General features: G+C 42.6%; 1 protein-coding gene and 1 long non-coding RNA gene across 4 annotated transcripts in view; one reads left to right on the top strand and one right to left on the bottom strand.

Moving 5' to 3' along the window:
- Ncapd3 (non-SMC condensin II complex subunit D3) overlaps positions 1-24,015 on the bottom strand; it is a 79,643-nt gene that overhangs the window by 8,472 nt on the left and 47,156 nt on the right. For all 3 annotated transcript variants that reach the window (XM_052755261.1, XM_052755269.1, XM_052755280.1), the window contains 11 exons: positions 22,614-22,721; positions 20,390-20,504; positions 20,187-20,294; positions 18,022-18,260; positions 17,149-17,228; positions 5,148-5,285; positions 4,776-4,909; positions 4,367-4,563; positions 1,922-2,032; positions 863-1,045; positions 140-297 (listed from right to left, as the gene is read on the bottom strand). In XM_052755261.1, coding sequence (XP_052611221.1) covers positions 140-297; positions 863-1,045; positions 1,922-2,032; positions 4,367-4,563; positions 4,776-4,909; positions 5,148-5,285; positions 17,149-17,228; positions 18,022-18,260; positions 20,187-20,294; positions 20,390-20,504; positions 22,614-22,721 — 1,571 coding nt within the window. The remainder of the gene's footprint in view (positions 1-139; positions 298-862; positions 1,046-1,921; positions 2,033-4,366; positions 4,564-4,775; positions 4,910-5,147; positions 5,286-17,148; positions 17,229-18,021; positions 18,261-20,186; positions 20,295-20,389; positions 20,505-22,613; positions 22,722-24,015) is intronic.
- LOC128121034 (uncharacterized) lies at positions 2,042-14,247 on the top strand. The gene is made up of 3 exons (XR_008222046.1): positions 2,042-2,930; positions 4,891-5,042; positions 6,739-14,247. It is a non-coding gene; the product is annotated as an uncharacterized LOC128121034 (long non-coding RNA).

Here is a 24,015-nt window from a genome sequence, read left to right as displayed (position 1 = left end):
TTCACCACCCTCCTTCCAGTCTCTCAGGGAAGCATGTGGTATGAGGAGACAGTTCAGGTTGAGCCTGGGGGGAATGAAGAGATGGCTATGAAAATACCATGAGAGACGCAGGCCGCTGCCGTCTCAGTGGGCTCCCTACCTGGCATTGGGCATCATCTTCAGAGGCCCATTTTCAGATATGGGAGACAAAGTTGGTGTGAAGCTGGACCCAGGTGCTGAAGTCCGGCTGTTGGCCAAAGATACATTAACGTTTTCCTGGTCAGCAGCAGCAGGTACAGCTTGTAAGTCAGGAGCACCCTATTCCAGGAGTGAACAAGAATATCATCATGGGCTGCGAGAAGTGCCCAGGTAATCCACTTTCACCCTGGACAAGGGCAACTACAACCTTCCCTTTAAAACAGAACTATCAGCAAACGGCTTCACACAGATGCTGCGGCAGGTCTGTCTTTCTCTTTTAATACAGCATGTCTGCTTGGACTCCTTAGGCAGAAGAATGTGAGCAACAGCTACACCGAGAAATGCCCTCACAGACAGTAAGCTCTGCAGCGCAGAGTCAGTACAGAAGACGTGGAGAGACGGAGGTGGAGGTGGCTCCAGAAATCAGAGGTCATGTGTGCTCTGCCAGGGGACCTACTGCAGCTCACACATTCTAATGTTTACCACAGTTTCCAGGCAAGGTCCCCTGACAGGGCCTGGAGGAAGAACCCTTGAGCTACTGGTGTGTCTGTCACAGGTAACACGTTGGCCAGCAAGGAACAAGGCCAAAGCTCAGCTCCAATCTCGGGTTATAGCTAGAATTTTGAGGAATGCAAGGAAAAGTGACAGACTAGAGAGCTGGCGAGCCTAAGGTGGCCGCTCCTACCTGCACGGCCTGCGCTCTGTCACCGCCTTCGGCCACTCTGCTCACGTCAGCATGTTCGGTCAGAGCCTGCTCCTGGGCCAGCTGTTCATTGTACTTCTTCATGTCATACTCAAGTTCAGAGGCCAGTTGTTTGTCAACCGCGAAGAAATCTTTGATTTCATCTCGGTAGTCCTGCATCACCTCCTGAAACAGACCCAGAGCATCCTTTAGTACCTTCTTGATCGAACAGTGAGGTCTTCTCTGGTGTGGTGCAGGGCAGGTGAGACTGGAGGATCCTGAGTTCCAGGCGAGCTCAAGCTACACAGCAAACCTTATCTCCACAGCAGCAATAAACTATCAGCACCCCCATTACACCAATTGATAGGTTCCTAAGCACAAGGGCATTTTCTGAGGAAACACTGACCGCCTAAGCAGGTGACCATGATGTGGGTCATTAGCTAATAGCTGCTAAATTAAAGAAGAAAATGTGCCATTTCTTTTTGAATGTTTTTTTGGTTAAAGGCATGAGGTCTTGATTAGGTCTGTTCTGCAGGCAAACACATTCCAGCTTTCCTAGGGTAGCTTCTCATGGTCCCCTGCTTTACAGACAGCCCAGGAACAGGAGTTGCTTCAAGGTAACACCCTATCCCTATGTGTGTGATCCTGCCAAAGGCCCATTACTTCCTGCCCATAAAAGCAAACACCCAACATTAAGCCTGCCGACCAATTTCCATCTCTTCCTTACAAGATGGACTAGGAAAGTGTCCTGTCCTCAGCTTTGGTTAAGAAGATTTTCAGATTGAACTTATTCCCAAGGAAGGGTATAGGGGTTCAGAACAGGAACGTATGCTTTAAAAACTCAGCTGCCTGAGAACCAGGAGCAACCTCAGCGGTGCCTCTGGCCAAACGCTTCAGTACCTCAAAGTCCTCGGCAGTCACAGGCCAGCCTGGTGGTATGTTTCTACACAGACTAGGTTTCCTAGCATTCTGAGTTCTTCTCATCCACTGTCTAGACTAAACAATGAGCCTGGGGCAGTGGGGCTGGGGAGGAAAAGCCCACAGGGCAAGCTCCTCATTTACCCTGAGGTAGTTCATGAGTTCCCTCAAAGCAGGGATCTTGTTTTTCTCCAGCACAGTCTTCAGGGAGGTGATGATTGGAATAATATTCTCTATGAAATTCTTCTTTTGAACCTGCAGGAACACAACAAAAGCATGCTTTAGACGCACACACATCTGAAAAATAACTTTTCCTTGGTCCACTTCTCTAAGTACACCAAATCTAGCAGACTGCAGAGGCCTGTCTGCCATTTGACCAGGATACTGGGAATGAAGAGGGTCTATGTCCAGCTTGTTCTCAGACTGTAAGTGGTGCCACAGCACATGCAGGCTTGTACAGCAGAATGCATATTAACACTACTTACATGTTCTAAGTGAGAACAAGGAGTAAGAAATACGATGAGGAACTTGACAAAAAGTTCCAATCTCCACGCAACCCTGATGGAACCTTGGTCCTGGCTCTAACCTACACCCTTCCTTTTGAAAGGTAATCTGTTCATGCTGACTACCAAAGAGACACATTATAATCTTGTGTGTAAAAAGGCAATGATCTCTGGTTGGGTAAGCATTAAGATGGCCAGTTTTGTTTGTTTGTTTTGTGTGTACCTTTCTATATGCATATGTAACTCTGTGATGTGCTAGCGTGGTGATCTGGGCTGCAGAGCATCTGCACTTAGGAGCCTGAGGATGGAAGCTCAAGAGTTTGAGACCAACCTGAGCCACACAGTAAGATGACTTTCAAAAACAAACAAACAAACAAACAAACAAACAAACAAACAAACAGTATGTGATTTAAATAATCAGTAACCGAGATCCTGTGCAGTAAATCTTAGAATTAAAGATAATTCACTATATTACCCCACACATGTAAGATTTCTCTTTCTGATGCTAACATGTAATCTATCTTTCATTTACAGCTAACAGTGTTTCTTGCATGTACACCACTCATTCCTGAAGCTTTGGGTCAGAGTCCATGAAACAGGGTAACAAGAAAAGGAATACACAAGCTGGTAAACATGCATCTGAACATACGGTAAGTTTGGGAACTTCCTTAAATGTGGTCTAAATGCACTCGACAAGTATTGTCAAGCATACTCTCTGTGTTCATATTGCTTCCAAACCAGTGTGTGTTGTGACAAATGGCAGGAGATGGCGACTGCAGGAGACAGGGAACTGATGTAGAGGAAGGAAACCTGGGGAAGATGAGCAGGCAAGAATGTGCACCGGAGGATTCTTTCCGATGATGCTTTACATGTGTGGGGATTAGGATGGACCCAACGGCAGTTTGTGTGGATAGAACACTTAGGCAGAAGAACCAGTGCCAAAGGCATGGAACAGAACACATCTGAGGTTCTGAGAGAGGGAAGGAACAAGGTGAGGGCAGGCAGTTTTCCATGTCTTTGAGAATCCGGATTTTATCCAGAAGGTGACAGGATACCACCAAGGTAGCTTAAAATTATATAATATCTGATACATTTATGGATTTTTAAAAAGTAAGTATTTATTTTGTGTATGTATGTGTGCCTGAGTTCATGTGTGTGTACCTCATGCATACAGGAGCCCACAGAAATCAGAAGTGCATCATATTCCCTGGAACCCAAGTTAAGGCCATTGTGAGTTACCACATAGGTGCAGGAACTGAACAGCAAGTGCTCTTAACTGAAGAGCCCTCTTTCCAGCCCCCACATTGATCAATTTTAAGAGAAAAGTTCCACGAGCGTTCACAAAGTACTAAGTGTTCAATAGCACAGATCATTTACAACCCACCCCCCAGAAGTTCCTTGCTGTCTCAACAGCCATTTTCAATATATTTTGCAGAGAATAATTGTGCTTAAGAAAGACTGTTTTGACAGCAGGGTAGTACATGTCCTGTAAGAGAAGAACCAGACACAGGAAGGGTGCTGATAGGAAATGGCACAGGCTTAAAGAAACAACCATTGGAAAGGCAAGAGACAAGATCTTCTGCAAAACTGGATGTAATCAAAATCCTTTGGGATCAAAAGACTCCAGGGATCAGGTAGGAAATATAAACCAGACTTTCAAGCTAGGTACAAGACCATGGAGCCTGCTGAGGGCTGTGGTAACCAGGCCTTCCCAGACACTGAATTTCTAATTTGACACTCTTGGTTAACCCAAACACGTCCTTGGCATGCCAGATTCCTGTTCTGCCTTTGACTGCAGCACAAATTCTCTAAAAAGGAACCGTTGGTATATAATTGTTCCTTTCCTTCTGAAAGACTGGGAGAAGAAACCAAACAAGGAGAAATGACTAATTCAGTTCTGCCAGTAAATGTGAGACACCATGGCACACCAGGCAGGCAAGTAGACACACATTCAGAGTCACGGAAGGAGCTGTACGTAGCTAGAGGCAGAGACTTCAGAATCACAACTACCCAGAAAGCCACTGGTAAGAACAGCTCCAGGACTCAGGTTCACAACCCCCACTGGAGCAGCAGAGTGTGCACACACCTGAGAGATGATCTTCATCTGGGCTTCCTGCATGACCACATTTGCCAGAGCCATGTCATCGTCCTCCAGGAGGTCCTTGCACGCTTGAGCTCTCATTGCCAACAGCTTGATCTCCTTTGAGCTGAGGATGTCAAAGGTATCTGAGAGCAACTCACTGGCCTCCATGTCCAGGGGCAAGATGCCGTCAGTGAAGCATGCTGAGAGAGCACAGGGGAGCGGTTTCTGAGAAAGCCTTCGGGAAACGGTATTCACAGAAGTAGGACAAGTCTGGGCTGTGACGGGAGGTGGGGATGGGGTCCTAAGAGACATAACTGATGCTAAGAAGGACAAAAAGGACGTGTCTTCCATACAGACCTGCTGTGCTATCAGCATTTTAAGGACACATTTACCCCAAATACACCAGACATACCCAAAATACTAAGGCAGATTTTGGAAGTGACATTGAACCGCTGCTCGTCTGTGAAGTGCTCAAGAAGGAACTTGTAGATTCTCATGCGCTTCTCCTTGTTTGTCTTCCCCTTTAGCAAAAACAGCCGCTTCCCTCTGTGGCAGAACAGGACAAGGTCACTGCACTGTGTGGGGACAGGTGACGAGGTCTAAGTACAGCGACACTGACTGAGCTTTCTTTTGTCATTGTGCCAAGGAAGCTAATGACCGCCGCCGCAGCAGACAGCAGGTGAGTGTCAGTGTCCAACCTCTGCACGACACAGCCAGCACCTCTGGAGCCTGACCACAGCTCGTCCCGAGACATGAGATGTGCTTACCCCAGCGGCTCACTCACCTCTCTGACTGGGAAAACTTGTTGTACTGCGCATGCTTCTCATAGCTGTTGAAGTGGAATATACACTCAATGAAGTGCTGGAAAAACATGGTAGGGTTCCTCTTCAGCAACAAGTGAGCCAGGCAAAACTCCCCAAGGCTGCCAAGGAGAGAGGCAAAAGGAGACCCACTTACTACTCACTGTCAGTCTACAGATATGCCAAGAACTCTGCCAGACAGCAAAGCACAGAATTCAAAATACATCCCAACAAATGGCCTCATCGGCTCAAGCAAGTGAAGAATGCTACACGCTTTGTCTGTCCTTGCTCAATATTTCATTTCAAAGCTAAGGGCCGTGTGAATGCTTTCTCTACCAGGTTTTACTTACTGCTAAGATTCATTACTTTTAATTATGTGTGTGATTGTGTGCCGGGGTATGGCCACATGTTGCAGATGCCCAGCTTGTGGAGGCCAGCAAAGGGGCTTTGAATTCCCTGGAGCTGGAGTTCCACGTTGTGAGGCACCCAATGAGGAACAGAACTGTGTCCTCTGCAAAAGCAGTGCTCTTACCTGCAGAACCATCTCTCCACTCTGCTCTATCTGCTTTTATTTCAAAACTCAAATCAAACGGTACTATCCAGCTCTACTTCTAATAGAAAAAACAAAACAAAACAACTTTCCTAAAACTCCTTCAAGCAGAGGCCTGGGTCCTCAGGTCTAATGCAATGATAATGGTTACCCGAAAATGAACACATGGTCTTTATACTCCAACTTCAAGTTGCTGGCCACAATAATGAACACAACCCCATCTGAATGCCTGAAACTTTGCATAAGAGCAGTGGTAATAAGAGCTTCATGCTTTGGGCTAGGAAGACAAGTACTCTCCTGAGAATTAATAACTGTCACCGAGCTTTGGAACCACCAAGAAGTTCTGGGCATTCTCCAATCACCTGTGGCTCCACACCTGGAAGCCTTTCAGCATACCTGCATACAATGCTGCACCTTTACTAAACACCACTTAGGACCACCAAAACAAAATACAAAACAGAGCCTACTGGTTTCCAAAGCCAAACTGTCACTGGCAGCCTACCTGACCATTTCTGTGTTACCACAGCAGTGAGCGAGCAAACACCAAGACTTGCTACAGGGCCAACCCAGGTGAGGCGCTTGCTAAGGTTCACTTTGTCAAGATGGGGAGTTTTAGTTTCATCATATAGCTCAGCCATGATTCCCACCTCCTCAGGAGCACCAGCCAGCCCCCTTCTGGAGAGCAGAGACAAGGATGAGTATAATGTTTTGCACTTGGCTTTGCAAGGCATTAGGACTTTGCTGGAAACTGATTTCTTCTAGTTGTATTTCTCAAGCTGAGAAGCAAACTAGTTTGAATTGTGCATATCAATTAAAATTCAGAACAGGGAGCTCAGAAACCATGATGCTAAAAAGCTTAGTTTTTAAAAATTCTGCAAAGGGCAATCAGGTACTGCCTAGGAAATAAGGTATCAAGATAACTTTTATTATTAAAAGAAATAGTTTTAAAAAATGGTGCCAAGCACAACATAACTGTTTCATACAATATATTTTGATCAGTTACTCCCCTCTCCCAACTCCTGCAGATCCTTCTTACTTCCCGACTGACCAAACATCAAGTTATTTCTTCTGCCTGTCTAAAAAACGGTAAGATAATACGACAAAATTAACAAAAATGAAAGAAAAGGCCACAAAACAGAAGATGGAGTTTGTTTTGTGTTGGCCAACTACTCCTGAGCATGGGGCCTGCCCTGGAGTGCAGATGATATACCCAGTGACACTCCATTGGAGAAAACTGATTTTCTCTCTCCCAGCAGGTGTCAATTGCCAAGAAATGGTTGGTTAGGGCTGGGACTTTGTGTCCACTTCCCCTTCTCAGTGCTGGGATACTGTGGGACTCGAACCTATGCAGTTCTTGGGCACGCTGTCAAGTCTCTGTGAGTTCATGTGTGCATCAGTCCTGTTGTGTGTTGTGTGGAAGACACTGTTTCCTTGAAGTCACCCACCACGTCTGGCTCTTACAATCTCTCTCCCTCCTCTTCCACATGGTGCCTGAGCCTTGAGGGGATGGGGTTTGATGAAGACATCCCATTTAGGACTGTATTAGGATAGTATTCCCAAGTCTCTCACTCTCTGCACACCGTCTAGTTGTGGGTCTCTGTGTTAACCATCATCTACTGCAAGAAGAAACTTCTCTGATGAGGGCTGAGTGAGGCATGCTCTGTGGGGTAGCACTGTGTCACACAGCCATTTTATTCCTGTCTTTCTTTAGCAGAGTAACAGTACTAGCTAGGCCCACTAGGCCCACTAGCTAACTGGTCTCAGGTTCTTGGCCGCTCCAGCAGTGTCAGGTATGGGTTCCGTTTCACGTAGTGGGCCTTAAATCCAGTTTTAAAAAAGTGATTAGCTACCCCAAACATTTGTGTCACTACTGCACCAGTCTATCTTGCAGGCAGGCCACCGTAGGTTGTAGGGTTCATAGCCGAATGATACTTGTAGCGCCATGCAGTCTAGACAAATCTCTCTCGCACGCGGTCCTGCAGCCGCTTATAAAATAATCATTCAAAGCCTTAATATTAATAATAAATTATATGGCCTATGGCTCAGGCTTCTTACTAGTTAGCTCTTATAACTTAAATTAACCCATTTCTATTAATCTATGTTTTGCCACACGTTCTGTGGCGTTACCTATGTGCTATTACATGCTGCTCCCTGGACGGTGGGATGGCGTCTTCTCTGCCTCTCCTTTCACTCTCTCCCTTGGATATTCCTGCTTGGCTCCATCCTGCCCTGCCATAGGCCAAATGGCTTTATTTATCAACCACTCAGAGCAACACATATTCACAGCATACAGAAAGATACTGATCACTTTTATCCTCTGGTAGCATGCAGAGTACCTTCCAGTACCATGAATGTGGGCCAGCAGAAGTGAAGCTTCTAATTCAGTACCAGCTGGATTTTTCCATGCTCAGTGACAATTCTAAGTGTCCTTAGTAATAGGGTTTTACCATTAGGATGTGATGAGCAATCAATAGCCTTGGTAATAGTCTGTGATGTTTAAGGAAGCCCAAGGGATCCCTTTAGTCAATGACTCAATAAGATGTAACCCATTCCTAGAACTGGAGGTTTTACTTGGCATAAGGGATCTAGTTTGGGCATTGTCTCCCCTATAGTATAGGGACTCCATTTCTTTTCATGTGAGTATATTTTAGGAAGCTTCTACAGCAGTAGGTTTCCATATGGCTTTCCAAAAGGCCTTCAGTGTTAGCTGTTCCTCTTCAATTCCTTCCTTTTCCTACTCTCTCGTCCCTTTTCCCAGCTAATTCTTCTATTCCAACTTGCAAGAGCCAGAAGCCATGGACAACTTCAAGGAAACAGTGTCTTCCAGATACAGGACTGATGCACACACTCCACAGTACTATACTCTATCCCCCTTTTTGGGAAATCCCCTCATCCCTGCTCCCTTGCCATCCTAACCTCTGTGGTTATTCAGGTGGTAGCAAACATACTGAAAACTTAAAAGCTAACAGCCATATGTAAGAGGTAACATGCTATATTTGCCTTTTTGGGTCCGGGTTAACCTCACTTGGGATGATTGCTTCTAGCTCTACCCACTTACCTGCCAAATTCATAATTTTATTTTTCTCAACAGCTGAATAATGTTCCATTGTGTAAATGTACCACAGTTTCATTATTGATTCATCACTTGATGGACATCTAGGTGTTTCCAATTTCTGGCTAGTAGAAATAGAGCAGCAATGAACATGCGTGAGTAAGTATCTCCGCAGTCTTTTGGGTATATGCCTAAGAAAGGTATTGCTGGATCTTGAAGTAGAACAATTCTCAGCTTCCCAAGGAACCTCCACGTTGACTTTCATAGTAGCTAAACCAGTTTGCACCCCCGTCGGCAATAAGTAAGTATTCCCCTTTCCCCACATACATCCTCAACAGCATCAGCTGTCATTGGATCTTGGCCATTCTGACTGTGGGAAGATGAAATCGCAAAGCAATTTTAACTTGCATTTCTCTAATGGCTAAGAAATTTGAACATTTCTTATGTTTCTCTGCCATTTGTGTTTTATCTTTTGAGAACTGTCTTGATTTGTTTTGTACTCCATTTTAAAAGTGAGATTTCTTTTTTGATGTTCAGGGTTTTTTTTGTTCTTTGTATATTCTAGACACTAACCCTCTATCATATGCTGTCATTTTGCTTGAATGATATAGCCTTTGCCATAAAGAAGCTTTTCAGCTCCATAGGGTCACATTTATTAACTATTAGTTTTAATGCCTATGTCCTGTTCAGAAAGTCCTTTCCTGTGTCAATGAGTTCAAGCTCATGACCCACTTTCTTGTCTATCAGATTCAGGGTATTTGGTCTTGTGTTGAGGTCTCTGATGCATTTGGAGTTGAGTTTTGTGCAGGGTCAGACAGACATGGATCTATCTTCATTCTTTTATATGTTGCCATGCAGTTTCAATGGCACCATATGTTGAATATATTGTCTTTTCTCCAGTATGTATTTTTGGTTTCTTTATTAAAATCAGGTATGTGGAATTGTCTTCAGTTTGGTTCCACTGATTGTTGTGTCTGTTTTTAAGCCAATCCCATGCTTTTATTTATTACTATTGCTTTGTAATATGATTTGAAATCTGGGATGGTGATAGTACTAACAGTTCTTTCATTATTGAATATTGAGCCTGTCCTCGGTTTTTTTGTATTTCCATATGACATGAAGATTGTTTTTTTGTTTTTTAAATTTCTCAGAAGAATTGTGTTGAAGTTTTGATGGGGGACTGCACTGAATTTGTAGACTGGCTTTAGTAGGATGCCATTTTCACATTAATATTCCTGATCCGTGAGCATGTGAGATCTTCCCACCTCCTGATGTCTTCTTCAATTTCTTTCTTCTGTGTCTTAAAAGTTTTTATTATACAAGTCTTTACCTTGTTTGGTTGAGGCTATTGTAAAAGGTACTCTTTCCTTGCTCTCTTTCTCAGTCTGCCATTGGTAAACAGGAAGGCTACTGATTTTTCTGTTAATTTCATGTCCTAATACTTTGCTGAAGTGTTTATCAGCTGTAGAAGTTTCCTAGTGGAGTCTCTGAGGATATTTATGTATAAAATCATATCTGCAATAAGGATACATTGACTTCTTCCTTTCCTAGTTGTATCCCTTGGTCTCCTTCAGTTGTCTTACTGCTCTAGCTAAGATTTCAAGTACTATATTGAATAGGAATGGACAGAACAGACAACCTTTTTTTGGTTCCTGATTTTACTGGAAATGTTTAGAGTTTCTCTCTGCTTAGGATGATGCTGGCTGTGGCTTGCTCTAAATAGTCTTTATTATGTTGAAGTATGTCCCTTGTATTCGTAGCCTCTCCTGGACTTTTACCATGAAGGGATATTGGATTTTATCAAAGGCTTTTTCTTTAGCAAATGAGATGATCATGTAGTTTTTGTCTTTCAGACTGTTTATGTGGTGGATTATATTTATTGACATATATTTTGAATCATTCCTTCATCTTTGGAATGAAGCCAACTTGATCATGGTAGATAACTTTTTTTTATGTCTTCTTGAATTTGGTTTACAAGTATTTTATTGAGAATTTATGCATCTATGTTCATAAGGGATACACACACACATATACACACACACCTGTGTGTTTTGAGTATCAGGTTAATAGTAGCTAAAATTAGGTAGTAGTGTTCTTTCAGTTTTTATTTTGCAGAATAATTTAAGGAGTATTAACATTAGTTCTTCTTTGAAGGTCTGGTAGAATTGTGTACTGAATCCATTTGGCCCTGGGCTTTTTTGTGTTGGGAGATTTTTAAATTACTGCTGTTTCACTAGGGGTCATGGGTCTGTTTAAACTGTCTATTTCATCTTGATTTAGGCCATATATATCAAGAAACTGATTCATTTCTTTTACCTTTTCCAGTATGGTGGAACAAAGGTTGTTAAAATATATCCTTAGGATTCTCTGAATTTCCTCAGTGTCTGCTGTAATATTTCCCCTTTCAGCTCTAATTTTATTAAGGTGGACCTTCTCTCTCCATCTTTTGGTTAATTTGGCTAAGAGCTTGTCAATCTTGTTGATTTTCTCAAAGAACCAACTCTTCATTTCATTGATTTTGTTATTATGTTTTGTTTCTATTTCATTGATTCTGCCCTGAAACTCCAGATGTGTTTAATCATTTCTCCCCACTCACTGTGTTTTGAGCAATTCTTTTTCCTTCCTCCCTTTCTTTTTCCTAGAGCTTTCAGGTTTGTTGTTAAGTTACTCAATCTCTCCAGTTTTCTATGTAGGCACTTTGTGCTATGAACTTGCCTCTTAGAACTGTATCCCATAGGTTCAGGTATACTGTGTTCTCATTTTCCTTCAGTTCTAAAGTTTGTAATTTCCTTCTTGATTTCTTGGTTCAATTTTCATTCAGTAGTGAGTTTTCAGTTTCCTTAGTTTGTTTATTTTCTGCTATTTCTGTTGTTGATATCAAGTTTTAATCCATGGTGGTCAGATAGGATGTGGGGTGTTATTCCACTTTTCCTGTATCAGTTGATACTTGCTCTGTTTCCTAATATGTGGTCATTTTGGAGAAAGTTCCAGGAGCTGCTGTAAAAGAAGCATATTCTTTAGTGTTTCAGTGAAATGCTCTGTAAATATCTGCCAGGTCCCTTTGATTTATGATGTTATTTAACTCCAGTGCTCCCCTCTTTAGATTTTTATCTGGATGACCTATTTATTGGAGAGAGTAGGGTATTAAAGTCATCCACATTCACCAGGTTAGGGTCAATACATGATTTTTGTTGTAGTGGTGTTTCTTTTATGAACTTGGGTGCCCTTACATTTGGTGTATAAATGTTTAGAATTGCAATAATCTCTTGGTGGACTTTTCCTTTAATGACCTATGTAGTGACCTTCCCTATCTCTTCTGATTCGTTTTGATTTGAAGTCTATTTTGTCAGATATTAAAAGTTATAATTGTTTGCTTCTTGGTTCCATTAACTTGAAATAATCTTTTCTATCCTTTTACCCTGGGGTGATGTCGGTCTTTGATGGTGAGGTGTGCTTCTTAGATGCAGCAGAAATATGGATCCTGTTTCCTAATCCAGTCTGTTAGTTTGTCTTTTTCTTTGGGGAACTGAGACCACTGATAGTTACGGATAACAGTGTTTACTGATTCCTGTTATTTGTTGTGGTACAAATTCCTCCACCCTTCTCTCTTGATTTACTGTTCTGGGATTATTTATTATGTCCTCTTGGGTGTAGTTAACTTCTTTCAGACTGAAGTTTTCCTTCTAGTGCCTTCTGTAGACTGGACTGGTGGACAGAAATCTCTTAAATTTTTTTTATCGTGGAATGTTTTTCTTTCTCTGTTTGCTGTGATTAGTAGTTTTCTGAGTATCGTGGTCTGGGCTGGAGTCCGTGGTCTCAGTTTGTAGAACATCTATCCAGGCCCTTCTGGCTTTCAGTTTCCACTGAAAAGGCAGGTGTTATTCTAATAGGACTCTCCTGATATGTGACTTGGCCTTTCCCCTTGAACTTGAAGCTTTTTTTTTTTTTTTTTTTTTTTTTTTGTTTTTCGAGACAGGGTTTCTCTGTGTAGCTCTGCGCCTTTCCTGGAACTCACTTTGTAGCCCAGGCTGGCCTCGAACTCACAGAGATCCGCCTGCCTCTGCCTCCCGAGTGCTGGGATTAAAGGTGTGCGCCACCACCGCCCGGTGGAACTTGAAGCTTTTATGTCATTTCTTATTCTATACATTTAGTGTTCTATTATGTATGGGGGAGAATTTCTTTTCTGGTCCAGTCTATTTGGTGTTGGTATGCTTCTAATACCTTGATAGGGACCTCCTTTTGGCTGGGGAAATTTCTTCTTTAATTTTGTTAAAAATATTTCCTGTGCCTTTGAGTTAGGTTTCTTCAACTTCCTCTACCCCTATCATTCACAGATTTGGGCTTTTTGTAAAATCCTGGACTTCCTGCATGTTTTGTACCTGGATTTTTTTTTTTCAGGTATAACATTTTCTTTGATTGACCTATCCATTTTTTTCTACCTTCTCTTCAAGACCTGAGGTTCTCTCTCCCATGTCTTTGAATCTGTTGGTAAAACTTACCTGAGGCTTCTGTTTGATATCCTGAGGACCCTCTTTATATGTGACTTGGCCTTTCTCCTTGAACTTGAAGCAGGTCTAAGTGACTATTTCTTTGTTAAATTCTATTTCCATGTCTTGAATTGTTTCCACTATTTCATTCAACTTCATGTGTTTTCATGGTCTTAATTGAGGCATTTATTCATATCCTCTTTAAGGTCCTATAACACATTCATAGTTACTCTTTTGAAGTCCTTGTCTTATGCTTCAGCTAAATTGCTTTTCTTGGAGCTTATTGCAGTAGGGTTGCTGGCTTCTGGAGGAGGCACACTGGCTTAGCTGTTCATGTTTGTGTTTTTGCTTTGGGATCTGGGCATCTGGAGTTAGGATGTTTGAAGTGTCTGCTGTGTAGATATCTCTCTTCTCTTTGTTGGGTGTGGGTGAGTGCTCTATTCTTGGGTTGCTGTTCCTACTCTGTGTCTTAGCTAATTGTGGTGGCTGTGGGGTTTCTGGTAGAGTGTTTCTACAGGTTGGTGGGTGTCACAAAAGAATGGAAATGGGTTAGAAGCCAAGGCTACACATAGAATTAGAGGGACCCTGGTTCTGTCTAGGATGACTTGCAAATACAGAAACAAACACAATTTGTATAATAAAAGGAAGAATAGGAATTTGCCCTCTATGCTCTTCTTTATGGTCAATCTACTATAGCACAGTGGTTCTCATGTCCACCAGGACCTTCTCCTCAGACCTGAACTCACATTATGAATCTGCTAAATCATCAGGAGGGAGGGGCTGCTTTAACCTGATCCCAAGACAGACGTGCATTTTCTTGGGGTTTAGGCTGGGAACGCAGATCAGCAAGAGTAACTGATGGTGGAACACTGGCCTGTATACTACTGGGAGCTATGCACATATATTTCACTATCACGTGAGTCCTGGCAGGACCGCATGTTCAGGGATGAAGGCTGCCACTGAGATGTTCGTTAGGAGAAGCTGCAATCAGTCAGTGCAGTGTCTAAGATGCTGCATCTACAGAGCCTTTATTGTAACAGCAAGTTTCCATCTTGATATACTGGAGAAAAGGGTCTAACTTTCTTGTTGGTCTGCTGAAAAGTTCAAAGAAATTTAATTTCAGACTCAAGGAAGGCGAAGGCAAGGAATAGGAGAGGTGGCAACGGGTTAAAGCAACAGACACACAGCTGGTCCAGCATGGCGGCCTCTGCTAGCTATCTGTTTTCTGTTAGTCTGGTAGCTTATTTTTCTCTCCACCCCAAGTCATGACCCGGTGTCTTCAAGGCTTACAGATAAGCACCCAACTGTCACCCCTCACCTGCCATTTTCCAGACTTCTTTCATGGTTCCCCCACATTCGTATTCTATGACACCACTCCGTGGCCGTGGACCATGCCACTGCATGGAATCGGAGCTTCTTCTGTACGTTCCTTGTCTGTCCTTCCAGCTGTTTGGCCTCCCTATCCCATCCCATTTGTTCTGCAGCTTCACTGAGCTCTGCACAGAGTGGAGTTTCTTTTTCTCCCAAATCAAGTCACCTTTGCTTTCCTCCCTTTTCTTTCTCAGTGGCACTTCGTTTGAACTCATTTGTGCAGCAACTGCCTAATTAACAGGCTGTATATTACTTGGCTATCACCCTGTGACTATGGGACGACAAGACCGCCACCTAGTGGTCAGGGGAGAAAATATGCCATATAATTTTGTAGCTTCAAAATAAAGTTTTAGATGACCCTGTTAAAGATGTGCTGGGATATAGCTCAGTGGTAGAGCACTTACATAACCTGTACAAGGCCCTGGGTTCAGTGTCCATCCCCCATTTTTCTTCCTTAATTTCCTCATGCCAGACTCTTCAGGAAATCCAACTGGACCAAAAATACATTCAATAGGCTCTGTCTCTCAGTCTCTGTAAATTCTGACTTGGCAGAAACATATGGAGAAACTAATCCACTTAGTATAAACAAATTGGCCTGACACTGGCCTAGCTATGTAGACATCAGCTTTTCTGAAAGAAGAAACTCCTGTCCACATTTGGACCATGGTTTAAATAAACACAGAATGCAGAGATTGAGGGTCGATGAGATGGCCAGTGGGTAAAAGGCCTGCCACCAAGCCTGATGATCTGAGGTCAATCACGGGGACCCACATGACGAAAGGCGAGAACTAACTCCTGCAAGTTGTCTGACCTCCACACGTGTGCTGTGGTACATACATGCCCCCAAACAGATACACATAATAAGTAAGTAAGATGTAATAAAAACATTCTAGTGAGAGATTTAAGGAAAGAATATCAAATGCTAAATGTGCTGATTGTCTCACCATAGTGTATAACATCTCTTTATCTGATCAAATTTCCTTCTGACCCATGCCCCTAGGATCTGGATTTACACCGTCTATGTAAATGTTATGCGCTGACTAATGCTCTTCTTTAAATATATCCTTTTCAACTATGTGAAATGTATTCTTTTTAACCAATACACATACATTATACATATTTATGGGGTACCATGTGATATTTTAACATGTGTATATACTGTGAAATGTTTAAATTGGGTTAAACTTATCTAGTGCTTCATTTTTTCTTTCTTTCTTTTTTTGGTTTTTATGTGTAGTTTTGGTGCCTTTCCTGGATCTCGCTCTGTAGATCAGTCTGGCCTCAAATTCACAGAGATCTGCCTGCCTCTGCCTCCCGAGTGCTGGGATTCAAGGCATGCGCCACCACTGCCCAGCATCTATTGTCTCTTTTTAAACATGCTTATATAGGAGCTGATAAAAATGAGAGAAAAAGATGGAGATACAGCTTAAACAGAAAACACTGCATCCTAGGTTCATCACCTGAAGGCATTCTGAACACTTACACCAGGGCCAGTGTGACTACGTCGACCACTGGCCACAAGGGTCCTTAAGGGGCACATTAAAATCAGGTGGCACATCCATCTCAGCCCTTCCCCAACTACACAAAGAAGAAGCTGGAGACCCCAGTGTTTTTGTTTCTGCCTCTAGACAATATTAATTAGAAGGTTAATGTTCTGCTACTTTGTTATGTGAAATATTCCTCTTTGAAAATTAAATCCAAAGAACTCAACAGAAATTCTTCTATGGAAAGCAGACCAAATTATTGGTGACCAAATTTAGAAGCAGAGAGAGCCGTTCTTATAAGCTATTTATAGTTAATGACTCTGGAAAGACCTTTCGCCTGCTGTAGTGGCTTTGGTTGTGGCATTCAGCATGTTTTCCACATGAAGATTTGCTTTAAAAATAATTATTCATACAACATAATCTGGAGTAGCAAATCCTATCAGAGCATTTCCAAACCTCTTGAAAATAAATCTTTAAAAAAAAAAAAAATACAAGAATAGGAATTAAGGAATGGCAAAGCGATACTTCTCCTTTCTAGTTCTCAAGAAACAAAACCATTTCCAAGGAGCCTTTGCAATCTGCACACTGCATTTTACACTGTGCCATTCACTCTTTAATTCTTAGAATCTCTTCCTTACAATTTCTGAACTTAAAGGAAAATTGGATTTGTCAAAATTAACTGTTTTTTTTTTTGTCTCTAGAAATCACTAGAAGAGTCACTAGTTAATGCCTCCCATACTATACAGTTTAAATGACCAGGCAGAGTGTTCGTCACTACTCCTTAGTGAGAGCAGGCAGTGTTAGCAAATGATGGAGTCAGAGCTGAGATTATTTAGTTAGCCGTCTGCTCAGGTTTGGTTTGTTTTGCTTTTAAAACATGTATATATAAGGTCTGTTCTATCATTCAGTATTTTAAGATTTCCTGGTAATTATTAGAAGCCGACTAAATCCCAAACAACTGTAGACTACCCTGAAAGGAAAGAGTGCACACCAGGAAATAGGTCAACTGTTGAGCTCCCTGACACGGGAAGGCAAGATTACCTGGCAATGTCTGGGTGTGGATCGACCAGGGTGCTGACAAAGCGAAAGAAGAGACAGCCCTTCCACTTCACGTATTCTTCCTGTACGAGGGTGAAAACAGCATACTTCAGGGTGGACTTTGACATGGAAACGTGAGATGTGCCAAGGTGCAGAGTCATTTGCTGGCTTTCCTTTATGTAAGGTTCCACCTGCTGACCACTGGTCCACCTGGGACCCGAGTGTAGTCTGACAGTGTTTACCTCCTAACCTCCTTCAAAGCACATAGCACCTGCCAGTTCGAAGAGATGCAGAGGAGTATTTGGGCAAAAACTTAACAAATCTACAGCATAAAGAAAATAACACAAAGAATATGGCTTCAATGGGCAGATCCATAATAATCCGTAATGCAGGAGAAGATAAGCTTATGAGTGTTTAGAAAAGATGTATAATCAGCGATTTCCTTCTCATTATAGGCTAACTACAAGCTCTGAATGTACACGGAAGTATCATATGCTCTAGACAGTCTTGCAGCTCACGATGTTTTAGACTGAAAACCGTTCACTGACTCCTGCAGCAATGCTGTAAGACAGTGCATTCCAAATATGATCTACATTTTAAAGCAAGAGCCATGATGGCTGAAACACAGGGATATGGCCAAGAGGAGCAGGGGGACTTGGACTGGAGCCGCCTGTCCCCAATACTTCCTTTTGCAGGTCTACTACACAGAATCGCCCTGCTTCACAGGATTTCTGTGTAAATATGCCAGTGAACACTAAACAGAGATGAGAATAATTGTCTCTGATTCTACAACAAACTAAGCATATCATTGTTAACTGAATGTTCCCTTAAACCAGCATGGTAAGCAGAAAAGGGCAGTCTTAGGCCTACTCATACCTGTAAGAGGTTGGTAAGCAAGATCAGTGTCTGCTTCCGGATAAATGGGTCTGAATCTTTCAGACAAATGGAAATATTGGGAATATAATTGTCCACCATGACAGTGTATCGGATACAAAGATCACACATCACAATGATGACATTGTTGCGGACAGCCACATCCTCACACACTTCAAGTTCTCGCACAAGGGCTGGGATGCTTTTCTTTGCAAGGTCTTCATGCTGTAAGCACAGTTTACCTATTACGGAAAAGAGGAAGATGTCTAGATGCCACACTTCGGGTTACACAGAGGAAACATACGCCCCAAATCACAAAGAACAACAAACTCACAGACAAATATTAGACAGTTTAAAAATAGCACTCAAAATCATAAACTCCACAAGTTTCTTGAGACACGTGATTTTTTCCTCTGCAATAATAAAATCGTCTTGCACTTAAAGTCGTTCTTTGAATTTTATAGTTACCTACTTACCCACAAAATGACCAGTAAAACCTAACACATTTTAGTTTTGATGACATACATGCTCTAAAAAACTTATTGAATTAAAAATGCAAGCTAGACAGCAGGAAAGAGTACTGTGTCACTTCTCTTATTTTTATTCACAGTTAGAAGGAGACTGCTGGATTACAGTCTCTAGTGTGTTTGCTTCGTGCCCTGGGGAATGTTTGGCTCTTATTTGTAATTCTTAGGTATTTTTAAAACAACCAATACCACAAAATAAACAAAAAGAAAAAAAAACCCCAAACCAAACCACAGCAGCAACAAAAACCATCATTCCAAACTATTTCTACTATAAAATACATAATCACTTTTAAAGACAGAATATTTCAATCATAGCCAGAGGTCAGTGTTTTCAGGATAAACTATTTGAGTTTGTGGAGAAATGTGCTCATAACTCATCTGTCAGTTCTGGGAAATATTAAATAAATCATCTTGCTCTATAAACAGAACTTCAAACTTTCCATACCTAAAACCCAGTGTAGTATCTAGAATACAATTCTTGTTTTGTGTGTGTGCAGACTCGTGTGTATACACAAGTGTCAGTAGAGGTCAGAAGAGAACCCTGAGTGTTCTCCTTTGAAAAGGGGCTTCTCAGGGCCTGCAGTTTGCCAAGCAGGCTAGGCTGGTGGGCCAGGGAGCACCAGGGGTCTGACAGTCTCTGCTTCCTCAGTGGACTTGGTTTCCTTAACTATTTTTTATCTTAATGTGTTTTAGGTGCATGGGTATTTTGCCTGTAAGTATGTCACTTGTATGCCTGGTGCCTGCAGAAGACAAAAGAGGGCATCAATCTCCTAGAACTGAAGTCACAGGCAGTTGTGAGCTGTGGGTGCTGGGACTCGAACCTGGGTCCTCTGAAAAAGCTCTTAATTACCAGTGCTCTTAATTACCGAGCCATCTCTCCAGACTCTGGCATTTTAAAAATGTGGCTTCTAGGGATCACAATCAGGCCCTTGTGCTTCGTAGCACTTTATCAACTGAGCCCTCTCCCGGCCTCTGAAATACGCTTGTTGATAGACTTCACAAGCTATACTGTGAACACTGAAAACAAACAAACAAAAAAAAGCCAAAACAAAACCCCCATAAAGACAGAAACAGGTGTATTTGTAATTAATTACTACAATCCTACAAAAGAATCTCCCTGTATAATGGTTTCTATGTAAAATGTCCCACTTAGGCTCACGTGATTAAATACTTGAATACTTGGTTCCCAGCTGATGACACTGTTTTGTGAGGTTAGAGGCAGGAGGCATGGGTCAGTGTGGAGGGGTTTTGAGGATCCTATCTCAGCCTGGCTTCTGGCCAGAGAACCTCATTTCCCGTCTCCTGCTTTGCAGTGACCAGCCAGTGCTACCATGCTTCCACTCTGTAAAATGGACAGAGGCGCCCTCTGAAGCATGCACTACAATAAACCCCTCTTCCTTGAAGTTGCCTCTGTCGGTATTTCAGCACGGCAATGAGAGAAGTAATCATCACACAGAGTGACAGTCTCACGGGCTCTCACTGTGAGTACTCTGTTCCATCTGCAGAGCTGGTCTCTCACATCAGAATTAACTCTTCTAGAGTAGGCACAGCCTCAACAGCACATAGCACATTACTGTGGTTACGCCTATTTGAGACAAAAGCTATACAGACTACAGTCACATTTCTCCCATGGTGCCTTACCTAAAGTGATGATGGCGTGTGCTCTAATCACGGAAGGCATGGCAGAGCTTCTGACCTGGAAAGGCAGCTGACTGCCTAGGGCATCCGTACTCCCTTGAGATGATGGAACTGTGGGGAAGGAAGAGGAAACGAATTATTACTGAGACAGTTAATGAGCCTTAGGATGGAATGGTGCATGCAGGGTATGACTTCAAAGGCCTTACGGTGATCCACATGAGAAGAAGAAGCCAGAATCGACTGGATTAGAAGGAAAATTCGCTTCTCTACTATGGCTGGACATAACTGGGCTATATCTCCTATGGTAAAAATACATTTCACCTACAAAGAGAATTAAATTTGTAGTAAAAGCAAGGCAAAAAAACCCATAAACTCTAGCTTGAGTAACATGTCAAAAGAGCATTATTTTGTCTCACAAATTACAAAAAGATCACTACTTTTTCAGAAAATATACATGGCTATTAATAAAAATTTGGCTGTTACTTAATAAAATTCATTCCAAATTAGAACGACCATATCATTTTATCATCAAAATATAGACATTTCTGTGAATAGAAGGTGTCATCTCTTCATATTAATATATACAACAAATGCTTAAAGAATATAAAGATGCCATGTGAAAGCTATGGGCTTCATGATACTTTTGCTGAGTAGTCTACAGTTAGTAGGTATTTCTTTCTTCCTTTCTTCTTTTTTTGGTTTTCAAGATGGTTTCTCTGTGTAACAATGCTGGCTGTCCTGGAACTCACTCTGTAGCCCAGGCTGGCCTCAAACTCAGAGAGATCCATCTGCCTCTGCCTCCCGAGTGCTGGGATTAAAGGCGGGTGCCACCATGCCTGGCATGGGTATTTATTCTTACAATAGCCTGATGGATACCTCTGTGAAACCTGCTGTTTAATTTTCCTAGCAGTGAAATCCAGACTGAAAGAGCACATAAAGGACTGGACGTCTAGCTCAACGGCAGAAAGCTGGCCTAGCATGCTCAAGGCCCTGTGTTTGATCCCCAGCACTTCAAACTAAATGTTTTTAGAAGCAGGTAAACTCACTGTATATTGTAAAACAATTCCAATTGGTCCTCCAGGTTAGTTTACTGTTTAAACTCCTGCTCAGAACACACACAAGGTCCAACTCCCTCAGAGCAAGCTACCACTATTCATGTTTTCTAGTGACATCCACTTTTAATAAATAATATTATTTTTCTTCACCCCAAAGGTGAATGAGCATTATTAAAAAGTCAAAGGTCAGGTGAAAGGTTATTTTAGAGCTTAAAACAGTTGTACATGCATGCCTACAATCTTAGCTACTGGGGAAGGGGTGTGCTGGGAGGGTCTGTCCAAGCAACATAGCAAGATCTTGACTCAAATAAACCAAAACAAATAAATGAATAAATAACTCCTTAACCTTGTGGTAAGGAAGCCAACAGCACATGTCTTTGAGTTTTTAAAAAAATCTTAAACATAAAACACGGTGTTTTTGCTAGTTGCTGTGATTTTCATTTTCTTGTAACATTAGTGTGGGTAGTGACTGATACTTGATAAAATGCAAGCCCTCTGAAGTCTGCTGACAGCATCCAGAGTCCCATAATGCTAATGCTTATCACTGAACGTGTGCACACAGAGCGGCTGGTAGAGTGGCCTTCCCTTACAACTCTAACCCTGGTCTGTAATCACTAAGTACTAGAGCAAGGCTGGCAGAGCAGGAACTGAATACAGAGAGGAGGCGCTCTGCTCATTTAAAGAGAGGAGACACCAGCCAGGCTTGGTTAAATGACAATCCATCCTGACGGGCATCAAAACCATGGCCCATTTCCTCTAACAGACAATGTCAGATGCCAGCATCAGGATCATGGTTAACAGTGCTAACTGCCTATGTGTCCTGATTCAAGTGGTCTTTTATGCTGACACTATTGTTAAAGCAGGAGTGCCCACCAAGATAACTGGCTCAGCAAAGAGCATCTGTGTCCTGGCAGGTCAAATCTCCCCTTTTATTTTGCACATTACGAAAGCTCAGCTCTATTCCCCCAGTGCCAAAGTCCAAAGTTTAAACAGCCCAGAAGACATGTTATAGTTATTTTAAAAGTCAAAAGGCCAAACGGGGGCTGGAGAGATGTCAGCAATTAAGAGCACTTGCTGCTCTTGTAGAGGACCTGAGTTTGGTTCCCAGCGCCCACAGCAGCAGCTCACAAATGCCTGTAGCTCCAGCTCCATAGCATCCAATATCCTCCTCTTGTTTCCACAAGTATCTGCATTCACATTCACATACCCGCCTCCTCCTAGCACACATAAACAAGCATACACGTAATACAAAAAAAAACCTAAAAAAGTAAGCTCTAAAAGCCTTTTTCTTGTCAATAGCAACTGAAACTCACATTACACAATCACCCTTGAAGAAACCCTGCTGTAAAAAGATGAAGAAAAAGCAGCTGCTTACCACCAGGTCTTCATTCATGTTTCCTGCTCCATCTTCCTTCAGGAGGATGTTAGAGAGGTGGTGCTCGCAGGTGGAGAGCACATCCCCACACACTTGCTTCAGCAGTTCCTGCACAAGTCACAGGTTAGCTCTGACGGGTCTCACATGGCTCAGATGACTCACCAAGCCCAGCTCCCAGAACCCCCAGGCTCTTGGAAGGCAGGAAGGCCCAGCCACCACACTCACTGTTTTCACCTTTCCCAGCACATGCCCCACACCCCAGCCAGCAACACTTTCAGCATCCTGGCTATGGGAACTAGCTAAGTCAAATGTTTAAAGAGTATTGTGTATATCATCTTTCTTTCCACATTTGCTCTAGAAGAGCAAAAGGCAAATGGAAAATCTAGTTCTCAAGTTTATAAACCACTTTTAACAGCAGTACCCTCCAACAGTAGAGGAAAAATGGTAATTCTACCACACAGGGAGGGAACTAACTATTATGGTTAACACTTTACTTTTAAAAGACATAAAAGAAGGACTGATGTTGGGCTAGGTATGGTAATCCTAGCATTTGGGAGGTGGAAGCGGGGAGATCCTGAGTTCCAGTTTGGTCTAGGTAAACAGAGAGCTCCAGGCCAATGTGGCTACATAGCTAGACACCGCCTTAAAAAAACAGCAGGGATCTGGAGAGATGGCTCAGCAGTTAAGGGAACTTGGTCCATAATCATGAGGTCTTGACTTCAGATTTCAGCACATAACAAGCCAGCCATTCCCACGAACGCCTGTTCCACACGGGCAGAGACAAGAGGATTATTGGGGCTTGCTGGCTTCCAGCCGAGCTGAGGGTAAGCCCCAGGTTCAGGGGGAAGACCCTGTCTGAAAATGAATAGGTATGCAGTGACAGAAGAAGACACCAACATCCTCTTCTGGTCCCTGTGCACATGCACATAGACCAAGACATAGATATAGACAGACAAACAGACACACACACACACACACACAGACACACACACACACACACACATACAAACAGAAGTTGTTACTGTTCTGTAATATTTTAGGTACAAGTGTTTAGTGTCTCTTACTGATTCTAGTTCCAGGGGGTCACTGCCACTCACAACATACAACCACATTTCTATGCCCAAGAGCATTCTCAAAACCCAGAATTCCTGAGCTTCACTGGCCATTCCAAAATACCTAGATGTAGCGAAGTTTCTCCACAGAAGTGAACGTTAGAACATATCCTTCTATTTCAGGGAGAACTGTACTGCAATGACACTGTCACATGTATGTCAGGGGCTTTCACAGACCAGCTTAGGGATCACCGAGTGCATGTGGCACTAGAGCAATGTGGTGTCACACCAGCACTTGCCAAACAGCAGGAAATCACCACCACAAGAAACACAATCCGACCCAGCCTAGC

This window comes from Peromyscus californicus, unplaced genomic scaffold (genome assembly GCF_007827085.1).
Source record: "Peromyscus californicus insignis strain IS unplaced genomic scaffold, ASM782708v3 Scaffold_11__1_contigs__length_118956290, whole genome shotgun sequence".
NCBI classification, from domain to species: domain Eukaryota; kingdom Metazoa; phylum Chordata; class Mammalia; order Rodentia; family Cricetidae; genus Peromyscus; species Peromyscus californicus.
Note: the sequence above shows the minus strand (reverse complement) of the source record. Positions and strands in the feature narration are given on the sequence as shown.